The 20,116-nt window shown below is 52.9% G+C and overlaps 1 protein-coding gene across 5 annotated transcripts in view; it reads right to left on the reverse strand.

Moving 5' to 3' along the window:
- Window positions 1-19,828, reverse strand: part of Csnk1e (casein kinase 1 epsilon) — a 36,241-nt gene extending 16,413 nt beyond the window's left edge. For 3 of the 5 annotated variants that reach the window (XM_034516439.2, XM_076911628.1, XM_034516442.2), the window contains exons 1-2: window positions 7,158-7,308; window positions 4,347-4,434 (exon numbers count right to left, since the gene is read on the reverse strand). In XM_034516439.2, coding sequence (XP_034372330.1) covers window positions 4,347-4,422 — 76 coding nt within the window. In that variant the 5' untranslated portion in view covers window positions 4,423-4,434; window positions 7,158-7,308. Of the gene's footprint in view, window positions 1-4,346; window positions 4,435-6,816; window positions 6,842-7,157; window positions 7,309-19,722 lie in introns of those variants that run through there. The other 2 variants (XM_076911629.1, XM_076911630.1) reach the window with 2 other exon arrangements.
- Between the last annotated feature and the right edge of the window lie 288 nt (window positions 19,829-20,116).

A 20,116-nucleotide genomic window follows, 5' to 3' on the forward strand; every position in this document is an offset into this window, starting at 1 on the left:
TCCTAGGTCCTAATCCTGCTACCTCCTGGCCATGGGACAATGACATCATCATCATTATTACCACCACCATCACCATCATCGTGTGTGTATATGTGTGTGCACTTATGTATACATCTATACAGAAGCCAGAGTTGATGCTGGGCGTTTTCCTCAATCCCTCTCCATTAGGGATGCCTCTGATCTACTTCTGAGCCCAGGTGCCTGCTGCAAACTGCTAGCTGAGCTTAGCTTCTGGAGCTGTTCATGACAGAGGAGCTCATCAGAACCCCAGCACACAGTTAGCAGTCCACGGTGAGGGCCTATGAGAGACCCACCCTAGCCAGAGATGGAATGAAATGAGGTGGTGAGGGGTAAGAACTGACCGCCTGGCAGGCGCTTGCTGAGATCCTGTGATACACCGGGGTCACAGAATGGGGTCACAGACCGGCAAAGGCAGGAAGGGTGCCACTGAGAGGTTTGGTGCAGTGGGGACCAGGGGGAGCCAAAGAGGGGAGTGGCAGAGGTAGGCAGGGTGAGGGCTGAGACCTGAGGGCTAAGATCCTGCTCACCCAGCTGAGGGTCCCAACCAGCACAAGCATGGGTGATGTGACAGAGTTCTCAGTCTTCACAGTCCTGACATTTGAAGTTCAACAACTCTTTCTGAACTGTCCCGAGTTTGGCAACATCCTTGGCATCTACCCACTAGACGCCATGGTTGCACCCAGCCACCTTGTGTTGTCATAACCAGAAATGTCTTCAGAACTTGCCAAATGCCCTCCAAGAGACAAAAGGCACCCCTCGCTAAGAATGGACGGTGTATAAGAAAGGGGCGGAGGGGACTTGCAGAGTAAAGGAAAGTCTGGGAGGCCACAGCAGGGTGCCATGCCCAGGCAGAGTTCAGAGATGACCCCTGGGGTCACTGATGACTAGGCAGACAGGGAGAGCAGGGGCGGGGCCCTTCATCCCTTTGAACTCTGAGGCCACCCAGCCAGTGCTACTTCAGTCTCTATTTGACACAGGGAAAACCCAACGCATCAAAGGTGGGATGACCATATGCCACACAGCTCCCCAAGGCAGCAGCCTGGGACCTAAGTGATTAGGGCAAAGCTTTCTGACCCCTAGACAAGGGCCACTGCTCCCTCCCCCCAGCCACTGCCACACTGATAGGCCTTTGGCAGTCTGATTCCTATCAGGAGGCAGCCAGGCTTTTCTCTGACTTCCCTTAACCCTGCCAACCACTAAGAAAAGGTTCAGTGAGGCTAAGTGGCTGGCCTAGGCCAGACAGAACTGGCTGGAGCAGGGCCAGGATTTCTCTAGGCCAGTTCCCAAGCACACTGTTCATGTAAGCTGCAGGCTGCACTGGGTCTGCTGGTGTTGTCCTGAAGCTCTGTCCACCTTCCGTGGCGGTGACAGAGAGCAGGGCAACCACAGAGGCAAAATGGCAGGTATGGGTACCTCGCTGAGGGACTTGGACGCCAGAAGAAATGACCTGTTTCCTGGCCCACAGTTCGCACACTGCACCAAAATGGGGGAGCTGATTGGTCCCAAAAACAATCTTGGACATAGAGAAAGAGTGAGCCTGATTGGCTCCACATGGACCTGGAGTGAAGCTACAGGGAGAGAGGGAGGGGTGAGTGGCCACCTCTGCAGACACAGACTTGGGGAGGGGTGTGGTGAGCACTGCCCTAGCACGACAGCAGCAGCAACTTTGACATCCATATCGAGAGGCTGAGTCTGTACGTGGCAACACACCTTCAATCCCAGAACGGGGAGGAGATACAGCTGGCTCTCTGAATTCAAGGCCATCCTGGTCTATATAGAGAGTTCCAGGCCAGCTAGGCTACTGAGACCCTGTCTCAAACAAACTTCCAGATCACCACCGTAACCACCTGCTCCCTTCCCCTGGGAGGGCTGACTCTCAGAGGCTCATTTTAACAGACCTTCGGTGCTCCCGCTGGATGCACAATCAACCTTAGACCCTAAAGGGAGGGAGACAGACGGACAGGAAAGTAGGCTGAGGGGCTCACAACCACTCCACAAGGTTCTCATTCCAAGACTCCCTCGAGGTCAATCCTGGAAAGCTTAATGTGGAAGCCTAGCCTGGCCCCACCTGTAGAGGCCATCTGGAGTCAGGCCCTGGCCCAACACCATGATGAGAATGTAGCTGGCTCTTGGGACAAAGCGTGCCAGCAAGGCCAGTCAAAGAGGGACCTTCCGTCACCACTGTCCCCACAAAGGCAAGGGGTTCATCCAGAGCGGCCCTACTTCTCAATACTGTCTCTGATGGGGAAGTCAAGGCTGGCAGGGAATCAGAGCTTACTGCCAGCAGAAGGAAAGACCCAGGGCCAATTCATTCCAGAGAGGACACAAACAGGAGTAAATCTGGACCTGGCAGTTAGCATCATCGAGGCAACACCACAGAAAAACAGGAAGTCCTCCCCCAGGGATGCAGACATCAGGGACAGGGGACACTGGCCTTTCTGAGTGACCTTGGGCTGTGCCTCTCCATCTGAAAGCTTTCATATTGTTGTTCATAAAGAACCACAGGGTGTTCTTTAATAGCAAGTAACTGACTGTGTCGCATGCTCGCTCGCTCGCACGCACGCACGCACGCACGCACGCACACACCACACACACAGGTTCTTCACGCTTATACCAGTCTCAGGGAAAGGGACAGCCTAGGTCGTACAGTAAATGGGGAACACTGAGAACCAGAAACTGGCCCACCCACTTCCCAAATCTCTGCTCTCTCTTTTCTTCACTCTTTGTTTCTCAGGCCTTCACTGGATATCCACTGAGGACGGGCCACATTCTGGGCGCTGGGGTGGGGTTGGGGAGCAGATCCAAGCTTACACTAGCTCCTTCTGAAAGGAATGACAGGACCCAGAAACACCTTGATTTCTCGTTACTTATTCTTCAGTTATCTCACTACTTTACAATGACTTGACACTTAGACTCCTGGGCTCAAGCAATCTTCCTGCCTCAGCCTCCAGAGCAGCTGTGTCTACAGGCACCCACACTCCATACCCCAAAGAGAAACAGCGAGCTGTTTACAGCGTACAGGGATCCACCTGACGCCAGGCACAAAACTACTTCATGGCTGTTTCATTTGTGTCCTACAACATGCTTGGTCATCTGGGGACACAGATGGGGGACACTGAGGTCCTAGGGCAGCTGCCCAAGATAAGGTCTAGAATCTAGGGATGTCTGTCTCCCATTCTCTCTTCTACCCTTGCCCTCTGTGGGGCTGTGGTGCCCAGGCCGCCCCAGCTGGTTTTCTGGAGCAATGCCTGGCAGTTACCTTAGCCTTCTGTCATCAGAAGAAAAGGGACAGCCTGGGTCACACAGGAAATGGGAAGCACTGAGAACCAGAAACTGGGGCTGTCTTGAGAGTGACAATGTTCAGAAAGGGGCCTATTGGTTAAGAACTGAAAGGCCTCTGCATGCCCTGCCCACTGCCCTGAGGCTTGCTGGATGGCAGAATTCATTCTTGAAGTGGACAGGGACTTGGAGCACCAAGGAAAAGAAACCCTTGACCAAACTGATTAAAGACAACAGTGTCCTGATATGTCCCTTTTCTCTGTCCAGGACAGAATGATTCATCTTCGTTCTCTAAGGAGGAAAACAAGAGGCAGCTGGGCCCTGCTCCTGAGGGCACAGGGCAGCACCACGGATGACCTAGGAGGCTTGCCACCACACTAGCAACTCCAAGACTCTCAACTCCATCTGTGCGGTTACTAAGCAAACTCTCCCCTCCAGGCCAACAACACTCAAAATGGCACATGGAGGGGCTAGGAAGGCACTGGAGGGGGAGATGCCAGCAATCTGCTTAAAATGACATCAGAGCAAACTCGGATTTCCAAAAGGCAGCACACATCCAGGGACAGGGAGCTCCCCAGAGGGATGAGATCCTCCCTCTGTCATTCCAAAGGAGGCCCAGGCTGCATTCCAGAAAGCCACATCTAAGGGAGAAGCCTGGACTTCCTGGGAGCGTCATCAGGGGGTCCAGGATAGCCAAAGCATTTTCTATCAGTATCCTTCTGCCAGGGCCCAAGGGTTGGGGGTACCAACCCAGCCAGGGCTTTCCCATGCCCCGCAGAGACCCAGGTCAGCGGCAGCTGGAAGTCTGCTAAACAGTCTGCTAAATATATCTCCTCTGCTCTTGCAGCCTACTGAGGCCCTGCCTGCCCAGCTGTGAAAGACATCCCCAGACCACCTGAGCTTCCTTCTGGATCTGGGATGACCCTGGAGGCTTGCAGACCATGCCACACGACCAGAGCAAAGTCCTGCTCCCAGATTTCAGGTTCTCCCTTCCTCCTCATCCCAGAGCTGTCCCAAGGGCCACAGCTGGAGCCCCAGTTACTTACCCAGGTAGATGTCTCCAAAGGACCCACTGCCGATCTTACGGCCCAGGCGATACTTATTCCCCACACGCAGCTCCATGCTTCAACCTTGCTGTGGGAGAAGCAGAGACAGGTCATAGATAGGACCTCCAGCACCACAGGGCCTGGGCCCTTCTTGCACCGGAGCCTGGCAGTCTCCTTCCTCCCACTGTCTGGGAAGCAATCTGGGTTCACTTTGCTCAAGGGCAGCCAGGTATCAGGTAGTCCTCATGCCCACACACCTGGGCAAGGCCGAGGCAGGTTTGGAACAAGTTTCACTTAGTTCAGAAAAGATGGGCTCTGAGCCAAGGCCTAGGAAGAGAAGGCCAAGCAGACCCTCCAGCGTGAGCCTCCTCAGAGGAAGGCTGGCTACAGAAAGGAAAGGCAAGGTACCTCACAATGCCTCCCAGGCTCTCCTCAGGCCATAGAGAACCATTTCTCAGGCCTGTCTGCACACACATCTTTGGGTGGACTCTCAGGTAGACAACCTTGAAGACCAGGAGGAAGGGTTTCCTGAGATGGTCCGGTCCCTGTGGGCTCAGCTGAATAGCCTGCTCCACTCCTTCCTCAGATGAGGTGGAGGCCTCAAGACCATGGATAACAAGGACTGGACCACCATAGCAGGGACCCCTCTGTACTGGCCTGGTAGAGGTCTGGGTATCTGTGTTCCAGGCCAATAAAAAAGAAGACTCAATGAATGGGAGCAGTTTGGGCTGCCGGGGGATCAGAGGCAGGGAACAGTAAACTAGGAGACAGGGAGACAGGGTCCTTGACATATCCTGGTTACACATGAGCTAATGTGAGCAAACAGGAGGGCACTCCTTTTGCAGATGGGAACCCAAGCCTGGAGTGGGCTTGCTACCATCCCCAGCAGCCCAGCAGCAAGCCAATAGCAGAAATCTCACCTAGGACCAAATAGGGAGGGGTCTGGCTGGCCCACCTGGTGGCCTCCTACCCAGAACTTATTTCACTCCAGGCTTGAGAAGTAAAACCGAAGGTGAGGCGGTGACTAGCTGGCTTGATGGGAGTGGGGGTGGGGGGGAGGGGGGTGCTGCCCCTCCCCTGTGCTAAGCCTGCCCCAGCTGCCAGGCCTGGAAGGAAGCTGGAAGAGATTCACTAGAGCTCCTTGGTCAGCCCAAGAGCCAAGCGATCCAAGCCAGCAGAGACACCCTAGCCTAGTACCAGCTCCCGGAGAGCCACCACAGTCCTGCCACCAGCCACAAGGAAGTGGCTGCCACTGGGTGCCAGCCAAACGCTGGGCTCTACATCATGGGTCTTTGTCCACATGGCTGGCCTGGCCCAGCTGAGTTGCCCTGGTTGCCAACAGCAGTACCGCATATCTGCAGAAAACCCACCAGCCTGGCACCACAGGTTCACACATGGTCCAGCTTGCTAAGTGCACACGCTAAGGGGAAGATGGGAGTAGAGGCTCACACTTATGCTCCCTACAGGAAAGGGGGGGGCTGGCTGTGTACTCACAAACACCACCCCCCAAAAGCTGGGTTTCCACTAACGACAACTCAGAGACCATACATGGCATCTGGGAAAGCCACAGGTTAGGAGAGGAAGATAAATATACTGCATCCTATATTACATAAATACCCACGCCAGGTTATATAAATACCAGTGCCCTCTGTCTGGGAGCCTTACATAAATACACTGCACATGACCCCCAAGCCCCTCTCCACTTTGCACAAAAGGGGAGAGAGCTACACGGATCAACCCCGCAGGACCCCGCCAATGCCAGGGTCTTCCCACCCTGGAGACCAGAGCCCTGGAGGGAGTCTAGTCTGTTCCAGCCCTACTCCACTTAAAAGCCCCCCACCCAAAGAAATCGACTTCGGGTTGGGGGCTTCTTCAGGGAATCAGAGTGGCTTTCCAATTCTTCACTCCGTCCCTTTACGGGAGGGGTGGGGGAAGGGAATAAACAAAGTTAAAAAAAAAAAAAAAAAAAACGGTGGCCATGAGGAGTCAAGACTTCTCAGCTGGTTAGAAAAATTACAACTACAACCAGCTGGGCAGGGCACATGGGCAGTCCGGTGTCACACACACACACACACACACACACTCATACACACACACACCACCCACCTTCCGCAGGGCCAAGACCCTGGTCAATGAATCAGTGGAATAAAAACTGAAGGAATACCCTAAACCTAAGAAAGGCGTCCCAAACGCAAGTATTCATTGGAACTGCACCCCTTTCTCTCTCTCCAGACCCCCGTTCCAGGGGGAGGTTATGCTAAGAAATATGTGGGAAAACTCTGGACAAAGTAGGGGGAGGGGGTGGCCTAAGTCGCAGCCCTGCCTCTGAGGCGCCCAGGCACCCAGCTTTCAGAGGCTGGAAGCACAAGGCTGTCTCGCACACCGCAATGAGAATCCAAGCGATAAATAACCCCCTCCCTTCTTCTCGCCACAAAGGAAAACAAAGCCGGTGGCCCGGGTGACCACGCACCCCATCACTTAGGACCCCCGTGCGCCTCCACCCTACACGAGAACGGCCTCGGTGACCCGAAGCCCAGGGCACAGAGGAGGGGCCGCGGCCGGCCGGGAATCCGAGCGCCCCCGGGACCCCAGCCAGGCCCTTGCCGCAGGTCCCCCGCCCCAACCCGGGGCCGCCTCGGTGCACCCGGCGGCCTGCGAAGCGCCCGTCCCCTCCGCGTCCCCGGCCGCGCCTTTGTCCTCACGGGCGGCGCCCCCAGCCCTGCGCGGACGCGCGTGTCCGCCCCGCGCTCGCGCAAAAAGAAAACACAAAGAGGCGGAGGGAACCCCGCTTCCCCGGCCCCCGATGCTCACCGCGCCGGGGCGGCCCGCCGGGGCGGATGCCAGAGGATTCGCCGGGCCGCGGGCGCGCCAGCCTCTCCCCGGCCCGCTGCGCTGCGCTCGGCCCGGCCGGGCTCAGGCTCCGCGCTCCGCCGCCTCCCGCCGCCCGCCCCCGCCGCCGGCTCGCGCGCTCCCTGGCCGCGCGCGCGTCCCCGCGGTTCCCATTGAGCCCCGGGCCCGCCCGCTGATGTCATCCCCCGCCCTCCGCCGCCGCCCCGGAGGATTTAAAGGGCCCGCAGCCCCCGGGAGCGTGCTCTGACGCTGCCACCCGGGGTGAAGGGGCACACAGAACTAAGATTTCCTATACTCCGGCCTTCTTGCCCTATCTCCAGCCAAAGCTGAGGGTTCCCCGAGAGAATCAGTTGAGACTCCTGGCACTGCAAAAAGAGATTTAGGGCTCGATGCCCTGAAGGCTGTAGAGTGCACTAGCCAGGCACGTTGGGGCTAGGGACAGAGGGGCCCGGACAAGGACCAAGGATGTAGCCAGAGAAAACTCCAGGCAGATCTTTTTCTTTGCTCTGTCCTCTCAGCCGCTCAGCTCCACTGTGACAGTCCCTCAGATCCCAATGTAGTTTCACCCATTGAGCCCCCTGCCCCCCACCAAGAACTCACACGTGAGTAAGAGGCTCAGAGTTGCTCATTCAACCAAGTCATCCCCCAGACCAGGCCTGGGTTTCCTTAACTGTAAACGAGGAAGAAGGACCATAGCCTTCCCAGGTCACGGGAGAGTTAATGAAGGCTTCCCACCAGCTTCCAGCACAGCCATGAAAGGTCCCAGCACAAGGCTATTAAGATGATGATATTTACACTGGGTCATGCAAAGCTCCAACTTATGACACACCTACATATTCATATTCTCTCTCTCTCTCTCTCTCTCTCTTTCTCTTTCTCTCTCTCTCTCTCTCTCTCTCTCTCTCTCTCTCACACACACACACACACACACACACACACACACACACACACACACACACGGGGGCAGGGGAGGGAGAGAGAAGAGAACTGTTACTGTGGACACAGTACCTCTGATCACCCCAGAAGCAAGTCTTGGAAAGAGTCGCTTCATAATAACTGCATCTTCTCCCCAAGGCTGAGGGACTGAATCAGATGCTCTCCAAATTGCTGAGAGACCTATAGACCAGGTCCTATTACAGGACAGGATACTGTGGCCCAGAGAGGGCAAAAGGTCTGCCCAGGCCCACACAGCCCAGCAAGATGGCCATGTTCTTCTGGTGGTCCTGGGAATGCTGACCAGAAGAACAGCAGAATGAAGAGGAGATGCCTCCAGAGGCATCTGTGATGGTAAACAGGGCCCTGGCTCTCTGTACCACCTTTGCCCAGGCAGGGGCCACCAGCCAGATGGAGGGCTGAAGTTGGCTTCTTGGTGCTTTTTGGCTTTGGGTTTGTCAATTGATTCACAATTGGCAGATTTTGTATGACAGGCCCACGTTCTCTCATGAAGCCTTGGCCACACAGGGCACAGATCCTCACCAGAGGCAGCTGGTCTGGACAGCAGTCAGCCTCTGTGGTCAGAGCACAGGCAGTGGGGCCCTGGCAAGACTGAGCAGAACACAGCAAGCTCCAAAGTCCTCCTATCAGTGTCACCACCCAAACCTTCCAACCTGGGCCCAGCATTCCAAATGTGGGCCTGCTCTTCTGCAGTGCCAGGAGAGGCATCCATCTCATTTAACCCTTTCCAGGGAGGACAGCAAACAGAGCCGATGTTCACTCTGGTTTTCCAGAAAGGGAGTTGGAGGTACCTTAGCCCTCACTCACAGGTATGGATCAAAGGTGAGCCTGTCTGGAGATGGAACCCAGCCAGCTCTGCCTAAAGCCACTCTCCTCCCCTTCTTGGTCATCACAGGTCCTTGGGAACAAATCTTCTGTCTGGAGTTCACTGTCCCAGCTTCCCTTCCTCATCCTGTCACCTGCCCTCCATTTCAGGGCTCGTAGCCTCTCCCCAGCCCACACCCTCCAGCCATAGAATCTCTGCTGGGTATCCAGGGGTAACTGATCTTAAAAGTCCCTAGTTCCAACACACACACACACACACACACACACACACACACACACACACACGCACACCAGACCTGCTGAGGGGTACAGGGTAGCTGGAGACCCTCACAGACTCCCTCTCCCAGATCTACCCCCCTTGGAAGGAGGCTCCTCACACAGTTGCCTGTTGCCTGATCCTTTTCCCTCCTACACCGCCATACGTCCAAGTCCAAGCTGTGAGTCCTCCACAGAGCTTTGCAGCAGAGCTGCAAGGGGAAACAGCTATGACGTAAAACCCAGGAGGAGAGGGAGGAAGCAGGGGACTTCTCCCAAGCAGAAATCCTGCCTCATTCTAAGAGCCAAGGGCCCGCCTTCAGCTCACTGTGCCTTACCTCTCAAGGATGCTCCCTCCTCAACTTTCATCTTTCAAGCCCCAAGGTGTAGCTGGATGGCAGCCCCCAGCCACTCACCCACAAGATGCAAGCAGACCGACCCAGCTCACCAGGGCCACACCAACTTTTGACAACTCTGTGTGGTCAGGAGCAACAGATTCCCCCCCCCCCACACACACACACACCCTGCTCCTTTCTGACTGGACATTTGTACTGTTTCTTACTTTAATACCCCTCCTGATCACTGGGCACTCAAGAGTGCTGGCCTCGGGACTCAGGCACCGCCTTAGACACCACCTTAGACATGCAGCACAGAGCGGATGACTCCAGGCAGGATCCAGCCGAGGCACTGGACTCTTGACTGTGGACATTCTGACTTACCAGGTGTTCAGGTTGGTCCTAAAAATGACCTTCCCTTACATGTCCCCAGCAGTGATTCTCTTGTTGATCTGGGTGCTTCTTGCTACGACCTCCTGCCCCGGTCCAGGCCCTGGCCATTCAGCTGCCTGGTAGGCTTTCCTCAGAGCCATACGCTCACCGTGCACTTCTCTGGGGCTCCATGCTCAGACCTTTCAAGAGAAGGCTTCCCTGTCTCCTGATTTACAACTCTACTGCTGGCCTACCAAGACAAGACAGCTAGGCTGGTCCAGTAAAATGCTCACCCCCACAGAAATCCTCAGGAGCTGAGTTAGATTCTCAGAATCCATGTTAAGATGGGAGAAGACTAATTTCACAGGGTTGTCCTCTGACCTCTACATGGGCTCCAGGGTACCTATGTAGCCCCACCCACATATCATCAAACAAAATTTAAAATCAGTTGTATAAAATCCATCCCGGAGTCCAGACTCCTGCGTTCTGTCACCCAGGAACACTCAGTGCTATCACACACTCTGGGGGTGTTTTTGTTGTTGTTTATCTTCCGTCTCCCACCGAGAGGACTTTGGTCCATGAAAGCAGGGAGTTGATGCTATTTTGGCCTCCACTGTGCTGTGACTATCTATAATAGTGTCTGGCACCTAGGATGCGTTTAATAAACTGCTGATGTAAAATGAACAGTGAAGAGGCTTCTGTCCTCCACCCCCACCACATCCCCCTTTCACTCAAACATGTTATCAGGTCCTAGCAACAGACCAAATTGCCAGCCTCAACTCCTGAAATGCATCCATCTCCAGAGGAGACAGTGACCTACCAGAAAGCTTCTTCATCCAAGCTTGTGAGGGACTAAACCCTTGGCACCCTTGTTCTGGCTCCTGCTCCAAACTATCCCATAAAGAAGGAACTCCAGACTTATGGGGGTGGTACAGGCACTTGCCCCCTAGCCTGACAACCTGCATCTTTTTCTTGGGACCTGATTGGTGGAGAGAGCTGACTCCTGCCATGCCATGGCACACACACACACAATAAATAAATGTACATTTAAAGCACCAATGTGCCTCAGCAGTTAAGGACCACCAAAGCCATGTCTCCAGCCCTCATAAACATAAACTTATTTATTTATCTATTTATTTATTTATTTATTTTGTTTTTCGAGACAGGGTTTCTCTGTGTAGCCCTGGCTGTCCTGGAACTCACTCTGTAGACCAGGCTGGCCTTGAACTCAGAAATCCACCTGCCTCTGTCTCCCAAGTGCTGGGATTAAAGGCGTGCGCCACACCGCCCGGCATAAACATTTTTAAAGAAAAAAATAAGTATTTTAGCCAGTTGTGGTGGTGAATAAATACCTTTAATCCCAGCACTCTGGAGACAAAAGTACATGAATCTCTGACTTTAAAGCCAGCCTGGTCTACAGAGGGAGATCAGGATATCCAGGGGTACACAGAAAAAAATTTCTCTCCAAAAAAACAAGTAACAACAACAGTAATAATAACTATTTTAAAACTCTGGTCTCCCAGTCAGAGAACCATAGAGCGCCAGAGGCTCCCTTACTCCCATTCACTGACTTCCATCCCTACAGACTGGTGTCCAAGGAGCCTGCGGAGGTGGAAACAGGAGTCCTTGTGATTTTAAGAGGCTGGCTTCTGGGCGTGGGTGTTGTAAAGCATGCTTCCCCAGCACTCCAGAAGCAGAGGCAGGAGTGAGTTTGAGGCCAGCAAGCTACACAGCAAGCTCCAGATCTACACAGCAAGCTCCAGAACAGCCAGGGCTACATGCGGAGACCCTGTCTCAAACAACAACAACAACACCCACAAAACCAAGAGACTGAAGAGATGGGTCAGCAGTTAAGAGCTCATACCAACTACTCCTGTAAGAAGCCCAAGTCAACCAGCCCACAGTCACCTGTAACTTCAGCCAGGGGATCCAACACCTCTTCTGGCCTTCATGGGTACATAACTACCCTACACACACACACACACACACACACACACACACACACACACAACTCAAAATTAAAAATAAGGATGTAAAACAACAGCAACAAAAGGAAGAAGGAAGCTGTGTTCAAACGCTGACTCTTCTGCTTTCTAACCGGACAATACTGGGCAACTTCCTTAAAGCCTCCAGGCGCCATTCATAAAGTGTAGGATGATGCAGATTAAAAATCCACAAATTGGCTATGTGTGGAACACACCTTTGAGCCTAGCACCAGGAGGCAGAGGCAGGCAGATCTCTGAGTTCAAGGCCAGCCTGGTCGACAGTGTGAGTGCCAGGACAGCCAGGGCTACACAGAGAAACCCTGTCTCAAATACAAACGAATCCACAAAAACAACTTTGTTCAGGAGAAGGCCTGAGTGGGAAGCAGTTGTAGGTCATTTTCCTGCTCTCAGGAGAGTTGATTTAAACCAGGATCTTAACTGGGATTCCTTTTAGTAGTGCAAGCTATACCTGGTCACTTCCTGCCTCCTTTAGTCCGCCGCTGAGGGGTAACCACCAGCCCCTTCAGGGTGGACCAGACTGGAAGGCTACAGGCCTAACTGTACTTACTCACTTGGACCACTAGTCTTGCACATCCTGCTCTGAGCTTCTGAGGCACCAGCAGGCAGCTCCTGGGAGTCCTTCCTGAGACCCCTGAGGTGTATCTGAAGAATGTTCCAAGGGACTTGCCAGCCTATACATGCTGCCTCACTGTTCACTGGGGCCCCAGCTCCCAGTCCCTAGATGGCTAGATATTCCATGAGGTTCACGCTCTTCTCCCCCTCCCTCTCCCTTCCTTTCTCTCTCCCCCTCCCCCTCCCCCCTCTGTGTGTGTGTGTGTGTGTGTGTGTGTGTGTGTGTGTGTGTGTGGTCTTCCAGCCACAGGTTGGGTTTTTCTTCTAGTAGGCTGCTGATAATCCCATAATAAGCTGTCCAGGTCAGGCCCCTGGCAGTGGTTCCTCCTTCAGAGCCAGGAGGCCTGGCTGCAGGAGGTCTAGGTATGAGTCTCATCTAGTCTCTGGACTGGGCTGGAATCTTGCAGAGTTCAAGTCTCTCTCTGGAGGCTGAGATGACCTGCATAGGTTTCCAGCCTCCCCGCCCTGTGCCCTGGGGTGGGGCTGGATAGAAACCGTGTCTGTGTTCAACACCCAGGATTCCATGTTGGGGAATTCCCTGGGGATACATAAGCCTGGACTCAGTGGGAAGGGCTTGCCTCTTGCCACCCCCTACTCAAAACAGAGCTCTTCTCTCTATCCCCATTCTACTGAGTCCCGCCACCACTCTCTGCTTTTCACCCAGACACTCCAGTAGCCAGATAGACGCTAACACCTTGTCCCCAGCTACCAATATACCTATGGATGAAATCCACTCACACAGCCGCAGTTGAGCAGGGGTGGTGCACGCCTTTAATCCCAGCACTCAAGGAGGTAGAGGCAGAGGGAATCTCTGAGCTTGTGGCCAGCCTGGTCTACAGAGTAAATTCCAGGACAGCCAGAGAAACCATGTCTCAAACCACCCCCACCCCCAAAGAGAAATCCATCCACAGTTGCTTAGGGCCATGGTGATCTGCCTCCTAAGTGCCTTAGGCCCCATTTCACACCTCACATCCTGGTCTGTTTGTACCTCACAGCCTCTGCTTAGAGTGACCTGCGGCAGACACTTCAACGTCTGCCTGTAGCCAAGCATGACTCAAGTCCCTTCTTAAAGACTTTCCTTGACCACACAGAACCCAACTCTGGCACCCTGGAGTTGAACCTTAGGGCCTCGCAAAGCTATAGTCTGAGCCTCTTTTACCGTTTCTCTTGAGGTAGAGGCTCACTAAGTTGCCCAGGCTGGCCTTGAATTTGCAATCCTCTTTGTCTCTTGAGTACCTGGGAATCCAGGCCTGCAGCAATAGGGACTTTTCTTTTCTTTAAGATTTGTTTTTCTATGTGTATGCGTGTCTTGCCTGCATGCATGCATGTGCCTGTCGATGGTTGTGAACCACTGTGTGGATACTGAGAACTGAACACAAGTCCTCTGCATGGACAGTGAGTGCTCTCGACTGCTAACCTATCTCTCCAACCCCCAGCCACATGGCCTCAAGTGGGCTTCTTCTCTGTCCTTGAGGAGACAGCCTGCTTTATTGACTTCACACTACTGAGGCAGCTGAAAGACATGTTTTCCATGTCCTTGAAGAAAAACTGCAAGAGAGAGAAAGCTTGGGGCTGGAGAGATGGCTCGGCAGTTAAGAGCATACCACAGCTTCTCCACAAGTCTGGAGCTTAGCTCCCAGCATCCCTTTTGGGTGGCTCGCAACCGTCTCTAACTCTAGCTCCTGGAGAGCACCTGTGCTTATATGCATATAAGTACGTGTGAGTGTGTGTGTGTGTGCATGCTTGTGTGTACACTGCCCAGTGGCTCTTTCCTTCTTCTGGTGGCTCTCTGTCATCCTGCTGCACTGGGCCAGAGGTGAGCAAACCTTCCCAAGCAGCTGTGGGTCTCCTTCAGGACATCAGTTTCTAGAGAGACCAGGAGTACTCACCACAAGACACTCTAACATGTCCCATATACCCCAAAGACCCTTCACCCTACCCTCTGCTCAGCCCCACCTCCTCCCCTCCCTAACCCTCTAACCCATGCAGAGTGATGATGTCCTTTGCTTGTAAGGCTGTCAAGAGTCTCCAAGCACATGCTTCCTCCACTCTCTGGGAAGTGAGGACCTCCTTCCCAGGGACTCACAACCACTTATTATCTGGGACTTGGGATGAGGATAAAGATGATGTCTCCTCTTCCTCAGCTTGGTGACTCATTGACTTGTGTTCTGCCCGTGTCACATGCCTGTCCACAAACACTTCCTGATCCCAGCTCCTTTGAGGAGCCTGAGAGGTCCACTCCAACCTGCCTACCCAGACTTGAAGATCAACCACAGGGCTTGTCACACATAAGATGGGCAAACAGTAGTGAGAGAACATTCTAGAACAGTAAGGAGTTGCTCTCTTGCTCTGTCATGGGGCATTCCATGACACCCACTGCCCCACCAGGTTAGTGCTGTCACTGTGCTACACCCCAGTGCCCAGACACGTTCCCGTAAGTGTGCGTTCAAGGGGAGGCCAGGGGTTGACACTGCTCTTCCTCCACCACTGTGCACCTTGTTAGTTTTAGTATCTCTTGTCTCCTCTCCCCTCCTCTTCTCTCCGCTCCTCTCTTTTCTCTTCTTTTCTTTTCCAGGCTGGTCTTATTGCCTCTGCTGATAGGGGGGCCACCTTAATTTTGACATGGGGTCTGTCAGTGAACCTAGAATTCTCCTGTTTGTCTAGACCCACTAGCCAGCAAGCCCTAAGAATCTGCCTCCCCAGCACTGGGCACAGACATGACAGTGGTGCCTGCCTTTTCCACGTGGGTGCTGGGGCTTAAACTCAGACCTCCAGTTTACATGGTAATCACGTCACCAACAAAGCCATCTCCCCAGTCCGTATGTATTCTATTGTAATATTTACAATACATTCGCCAACCTGGCATAACTTATATGCTGTGAACACGTATGTAAAAATATAAAATTCATGATCAAAGTACTTTCACCAGGTAGACAAGTCAGCCGCATGTATGTGTGGATACAAATTCTTCACTGGCTAGTCCAAGGTCATGCTGGGAGGCTGGGAGTCAAGGATCATTCTAACCTTAGTTTCCTGTTTCAGAAATGGCCTGGTGGTGAGATGACCCGGGGGGTAAAAAGCCTGATTCTGAGTCTCAGCTCTGGAACTCATAATGGAAGGAATGAACTAACTCTACAAGTTGTCTTCTGAGCTCCATATGTATGTTGTCATACACACACACACACACACACACACACACACACACACACACACACACCAGACAAACAAAAGTCTCCAAAATTGTGGGGCTAGAGAGATGGCTCAGTGGTTAAAAGACTGCTCTGACAGAAGTTTGGTTCCCAGCATCTACATGAGGCAATTCGCCACCACCTGTAACTCCAGTTCTAGGGGATCTGATGCCCTCTTGTGGCCTCTTTCAATAGTGCACAAACATACATGCCGGTAAAACACTCTCCCAAAAGAAAGGCAACCAGCATAGAAAGAGGAACACGGGGTACTACATGGGCTGGCTTTGGATCCTGGCTCTACTCTGTGCCTCAGTTTTCTATCTGCAAGATGACAACGTTCCTATTTCATGGCATTGCTTTGAAAGCTGGATATTCTCCATGTTAAGGTGCCTGTTTAGCAACACAAGTCCCTGGGTTCAATTCCTAGCACAAGAGTAAAGTTTAGACTGGGAATGGAGTTCGCTTGGTAGGTAGGGAGCATACCAGCATGCAGGAAGCTCAAGCCCCAATACTACATATACCAGGAAGGTAGCATAGGTCCGTGTGCCCACATAAGAGGATCAGAAGTTCAATGCCATCCTCGGCTACGTCACAGGCTCAGGTCAAGCCTGGACTACATCTCCAAAATTAAAAAGCAAACTTGGCATTGCTGTAAAAGATGCCGAGAGATGGCCAGGCATGAGGTTGGTGCTCTGTTGCTTTTGTTTGTTTTTATTTTCTTTCTTTCTTTCTTTTTTTTTTTTTTTTGACAGGCAGCACAGCTAAAGGCAGTGTCAGTGTGGAAAGTTCAAATCTTCCTCTTGCCTCCACCTCCCAAGCTCCTAAGTGCTGCCGGCATCACAGACCGGTACCTCCAAGCTTGACTAGAGGTCTGGTTCTTGACCAGATCAGTGGAAGAGAAGTAAATGGGTCCCAGGCCTGAGGCAGGGACTTGATTCTGAGTTCTGGACCTCATAGGCCCTCCAGATGTTAAAAAAATAAATGTGGCTATTACTGAGTGGTGGGGGGCATCTTTTTATTCTTAGCACTCCACAGGCAGAAGTGGGTAGATCTCGGTGAGTTTGAGACCAGCCTGGCCTACAGGGGGAGGGGGAGGGAGTTCCAGGACAGCCAGGAGTACACAGAGAAATCCTGCCTCAAAAATAAATAAATAAATAAATAAATAAATAAATAAATAAATAATTGTGGCTACAAAAGAAAACCTACCGTCTGTGGATGGAGAGGCGGCTGTCCTAACTCTCACAATAGCAGAACATGCTTCCTTTTCGATTTCCAGGTATAAGGGGCCTGGTGACCTACCACATCAAACCAGGTGGAAGGGACACCTGATGGACTGTGAGCCCTAACTGCAGCTTCCAACACTTAGGTGCTACCCCAGGGCTCTCAGCCTTTGCTTCTCATCTGCAGAAGCACGATGGCACAGACCACAGGAAAGCTCAAAGTCTCAGGGGGCAGCTGCAGGGTGGGTAGCAGAGGGATGTAACTGCCCAGCCTAACAGGAAGCTACAGCCCCACCCCTACCCCTGAGTCCTCTACCACTTAACATCTGAAGATGGTTAGGAAGCTCAGAAGTGGAGAGGCAGGGTGGGGTGCATGACTAGAAGTTGACCCAAAGTAGGAGGTGTAGGTGAGAAGCCCGGAGTTTTTATTTCTTTTAAAAACACAGAAATAGTATAAGAATGTGCTTTTGTTTTAATCCCTGGTGTGGGATGTGGGGCTGCTTTGTCCACAGCAGCTGACTGTGATTTGCCTCGTGCTCTAGCAGAGGCGTGGTTTTGCCAGCTGCAGATAGTTTCTACCATGGCATGACACTTGGAATTCTGGGAACTTTTCAGAGGGTATATTAATGCCAGGGCCCTGACAGGCATGGTGGGTGGTTGTTGGTCATTCAAGGTGTGTGTGCGGTTTGTTAGTAGTCATACTCAAAGAAGAAACAAAAAAGAAATTAGATCCAGAGACCTCTAGCTCTTTCTCACCTCTCTCCTTCTTTCTCTTCTATCTAGTGATAAGGGGTAATGGGGGGGGGAGGGTGGGAAAAGGAAGAACCCACAAAGTAACAAAGACTGGCTACAGGGAGGCCTGGCTTCTTATGCACAGATAGTGAGTGCATTTGGGAGCTGTCAGACCCATTTCACAGAGGAGGAAGTGGAGGCTGAACAGAGAGACTCCTGTTTGACTCACCCTTGACCTGCTCTCCTATTCCTGTCAGGCTCTGAGATGCTCCCGTGTGCATGCGTGGAAGTCAGAGGATGGTCTTCAGGAGTTGGCTCTCTTCTCCTGCCAAGTGGATTCTGGGATCTTCAGCCTTGACAACAAGCCATTTACCTTCCAGGGCCATCTCACTGGCAACCCTCTGCCCTGCCCCAACTGGCCCCACCCCATGTGGAATTTTATTTTTATTTTGGTTTTTAAAAACACATTTTTAATGATTTATTTATTCTTATTTTATGTGCATTGGTATTTGGCTTGCACATATGTCTGTATGAGGGCGTCAGATCCCCTGGAACTGGAGTTACAGACAGTCCTAAGCTGCCAGGTAAGTGCTGGGAATTGAACCCAGGTCCTCTGGAAGAACAGCCAGTGCTCTTAACCACTGAGCCCCCTCTCCGGCCCCACCCCTGGGATCTGTTTTTAAGACAAGGTCTCATGTATCTTAGTCTGGCTTCAAACTCAAAAGGTAGCTGAAGTTGACTTGAACTTTTGATCCAGTTCTGCATCCACTTCTGGAGTGCTAGGATTTCAGAGCGAAGCCACCACTAGAGGCTGGAGTAGTGTGAGGGGCCCAGGGCTTTGTACGAGCTCGGCTAGTACTCTACCATCTTAGCCGCTTCCAGCCGCCCACCTCACCTCACCCCTGCTTTCGGATATTTCAAAGACAAGAACTCCTGCAGCCCATGCTGTGGCAGAGACTCCCCTTGAACTGCAGATCCTCCTGCCCTTACTCCCCCAGGGCGGGGATTACAACCTGGACCACCCTGCCCATGTGACTCCCCAACAACTCTTATCCTCCAGTGCCGGCTGCTCTGGAGTTGATCACACAGCCCTCCTGCACCCTCTCCTTCTTTTCTTCCACTCTGAATCTCTTCCTTAAGCTCACACCAAGAGGCTGACTCTACATGCCTGGTGGTCACTGACCCTGCCACTGGGACACTGAGTCTGCCCCACAGAGTGTGGGGCTATACTGTCCCCCCTGGAGCTTGTCCATCTGTTCCAGACCAGAGACCTCCATTCTGGGAGACCTCCCTCCTCTGCACCTTCTCTTGGTCCATTCTGCTCACATGGTTCCTTTAAGCCTCACACACCTGGGAAAGTGGCTCTCTGTCTCACTCCTCAGAGCAAAGTGGCTTTTCCCAAGATCCCACTGTCCAGGGGTAGGGCTCCTGACCTCTGCTTTCCAAATGCAGCTTCTATATTACCTTCCTGTCCCTCACTTCCTTCCTCTTGGGGTTCAGAACGGTGCCCAATCGCTGACCATCCCTCACTTGTAACACTATCCAGCCATTAATAAGAATGATTACACACACATACCGGGATGAGTAATAGCAGAAGTGCTTATACAATGTTGAGAGAAAAGCAAGGCATAGAAACTGTAAATACAGTATGAGGAAACGACGCCCAAACCCCCTGAGCACAGAAAGACTCAAATCCCGCGGCAGTTCAGTTTGGGTCTCAGTAACACTGAGGACGTCGTCCCTAGTGTCCTCGGTTTAACAAATAGTCATTCAGTGCACACTTCTAAAGACAACATCCTATAAAACAGTAATAATGTATCTGTGGTTTAAGTATTTCCGAACAGCTCCTTCCGGCTTAACTTCCCGAGCCTCAAATACCCCCAAAGCCTACGTTTTCAAGTTCAGGTAAGTGTGTCTAAGAGACCAGAAAGAAGTTTGGAAGCAGAGTTCCTCTAGCCACCGGCACCCAGCTCCTTCCATGCTTGGCCAAGCCTGGCCTCTGAGCTTCTCCTTTGGGGCTTACTTACCTGATGCAGGGAGGTCAGCCTCCGCGGCTTGAAGACGCGCACACCTGTCACTCTAGGTGAGGACTCCCTGGCCAGCCCGGAGCCCTGGAGGAGGGAGTCGGAGGGGGCGTGGCGCGACGTCACCCAAGCTCCGCCCCAACTTCCCTGTCCCGCCCCTGCTTCCCAGCCCTGGGGGTTCATGGTTCTCATGCTTGTTGGGTGAGGTGCTGGACACTTCTGTCCACACTCACGCCCTGCGTGCCTGGGCTCCTGGCCGTCTGCCCTGCCTCCTCCCTCCACCCACTCCCCGGTTCTAGGTTGAAGCTAGCTGGGACAGGGAGCAGGGATCTGATTCCCAGCGTGTGTTCTTCTCTTTGTGCAAGCTCCCTACCCCCCAACTTACCCCTATCCCGCC

The sequence above is a fragment of the Arvicanthis niloticus genome, chromosome 13 (genome assembly GCF_011762505.2).
Source record: "Arvicanthis niloticus isolate mArvNil1 chromosome 13, mArvNil1.pat.X, whole genome shotgun sequence".
Classification (NCBI taxonomy): domain Eukaryota; kingdom Metazoa; phylum Chordata; class Mammalia; order Rodentia; family Muridae; genus Arvicanthis; species Arvicanthis niloticus.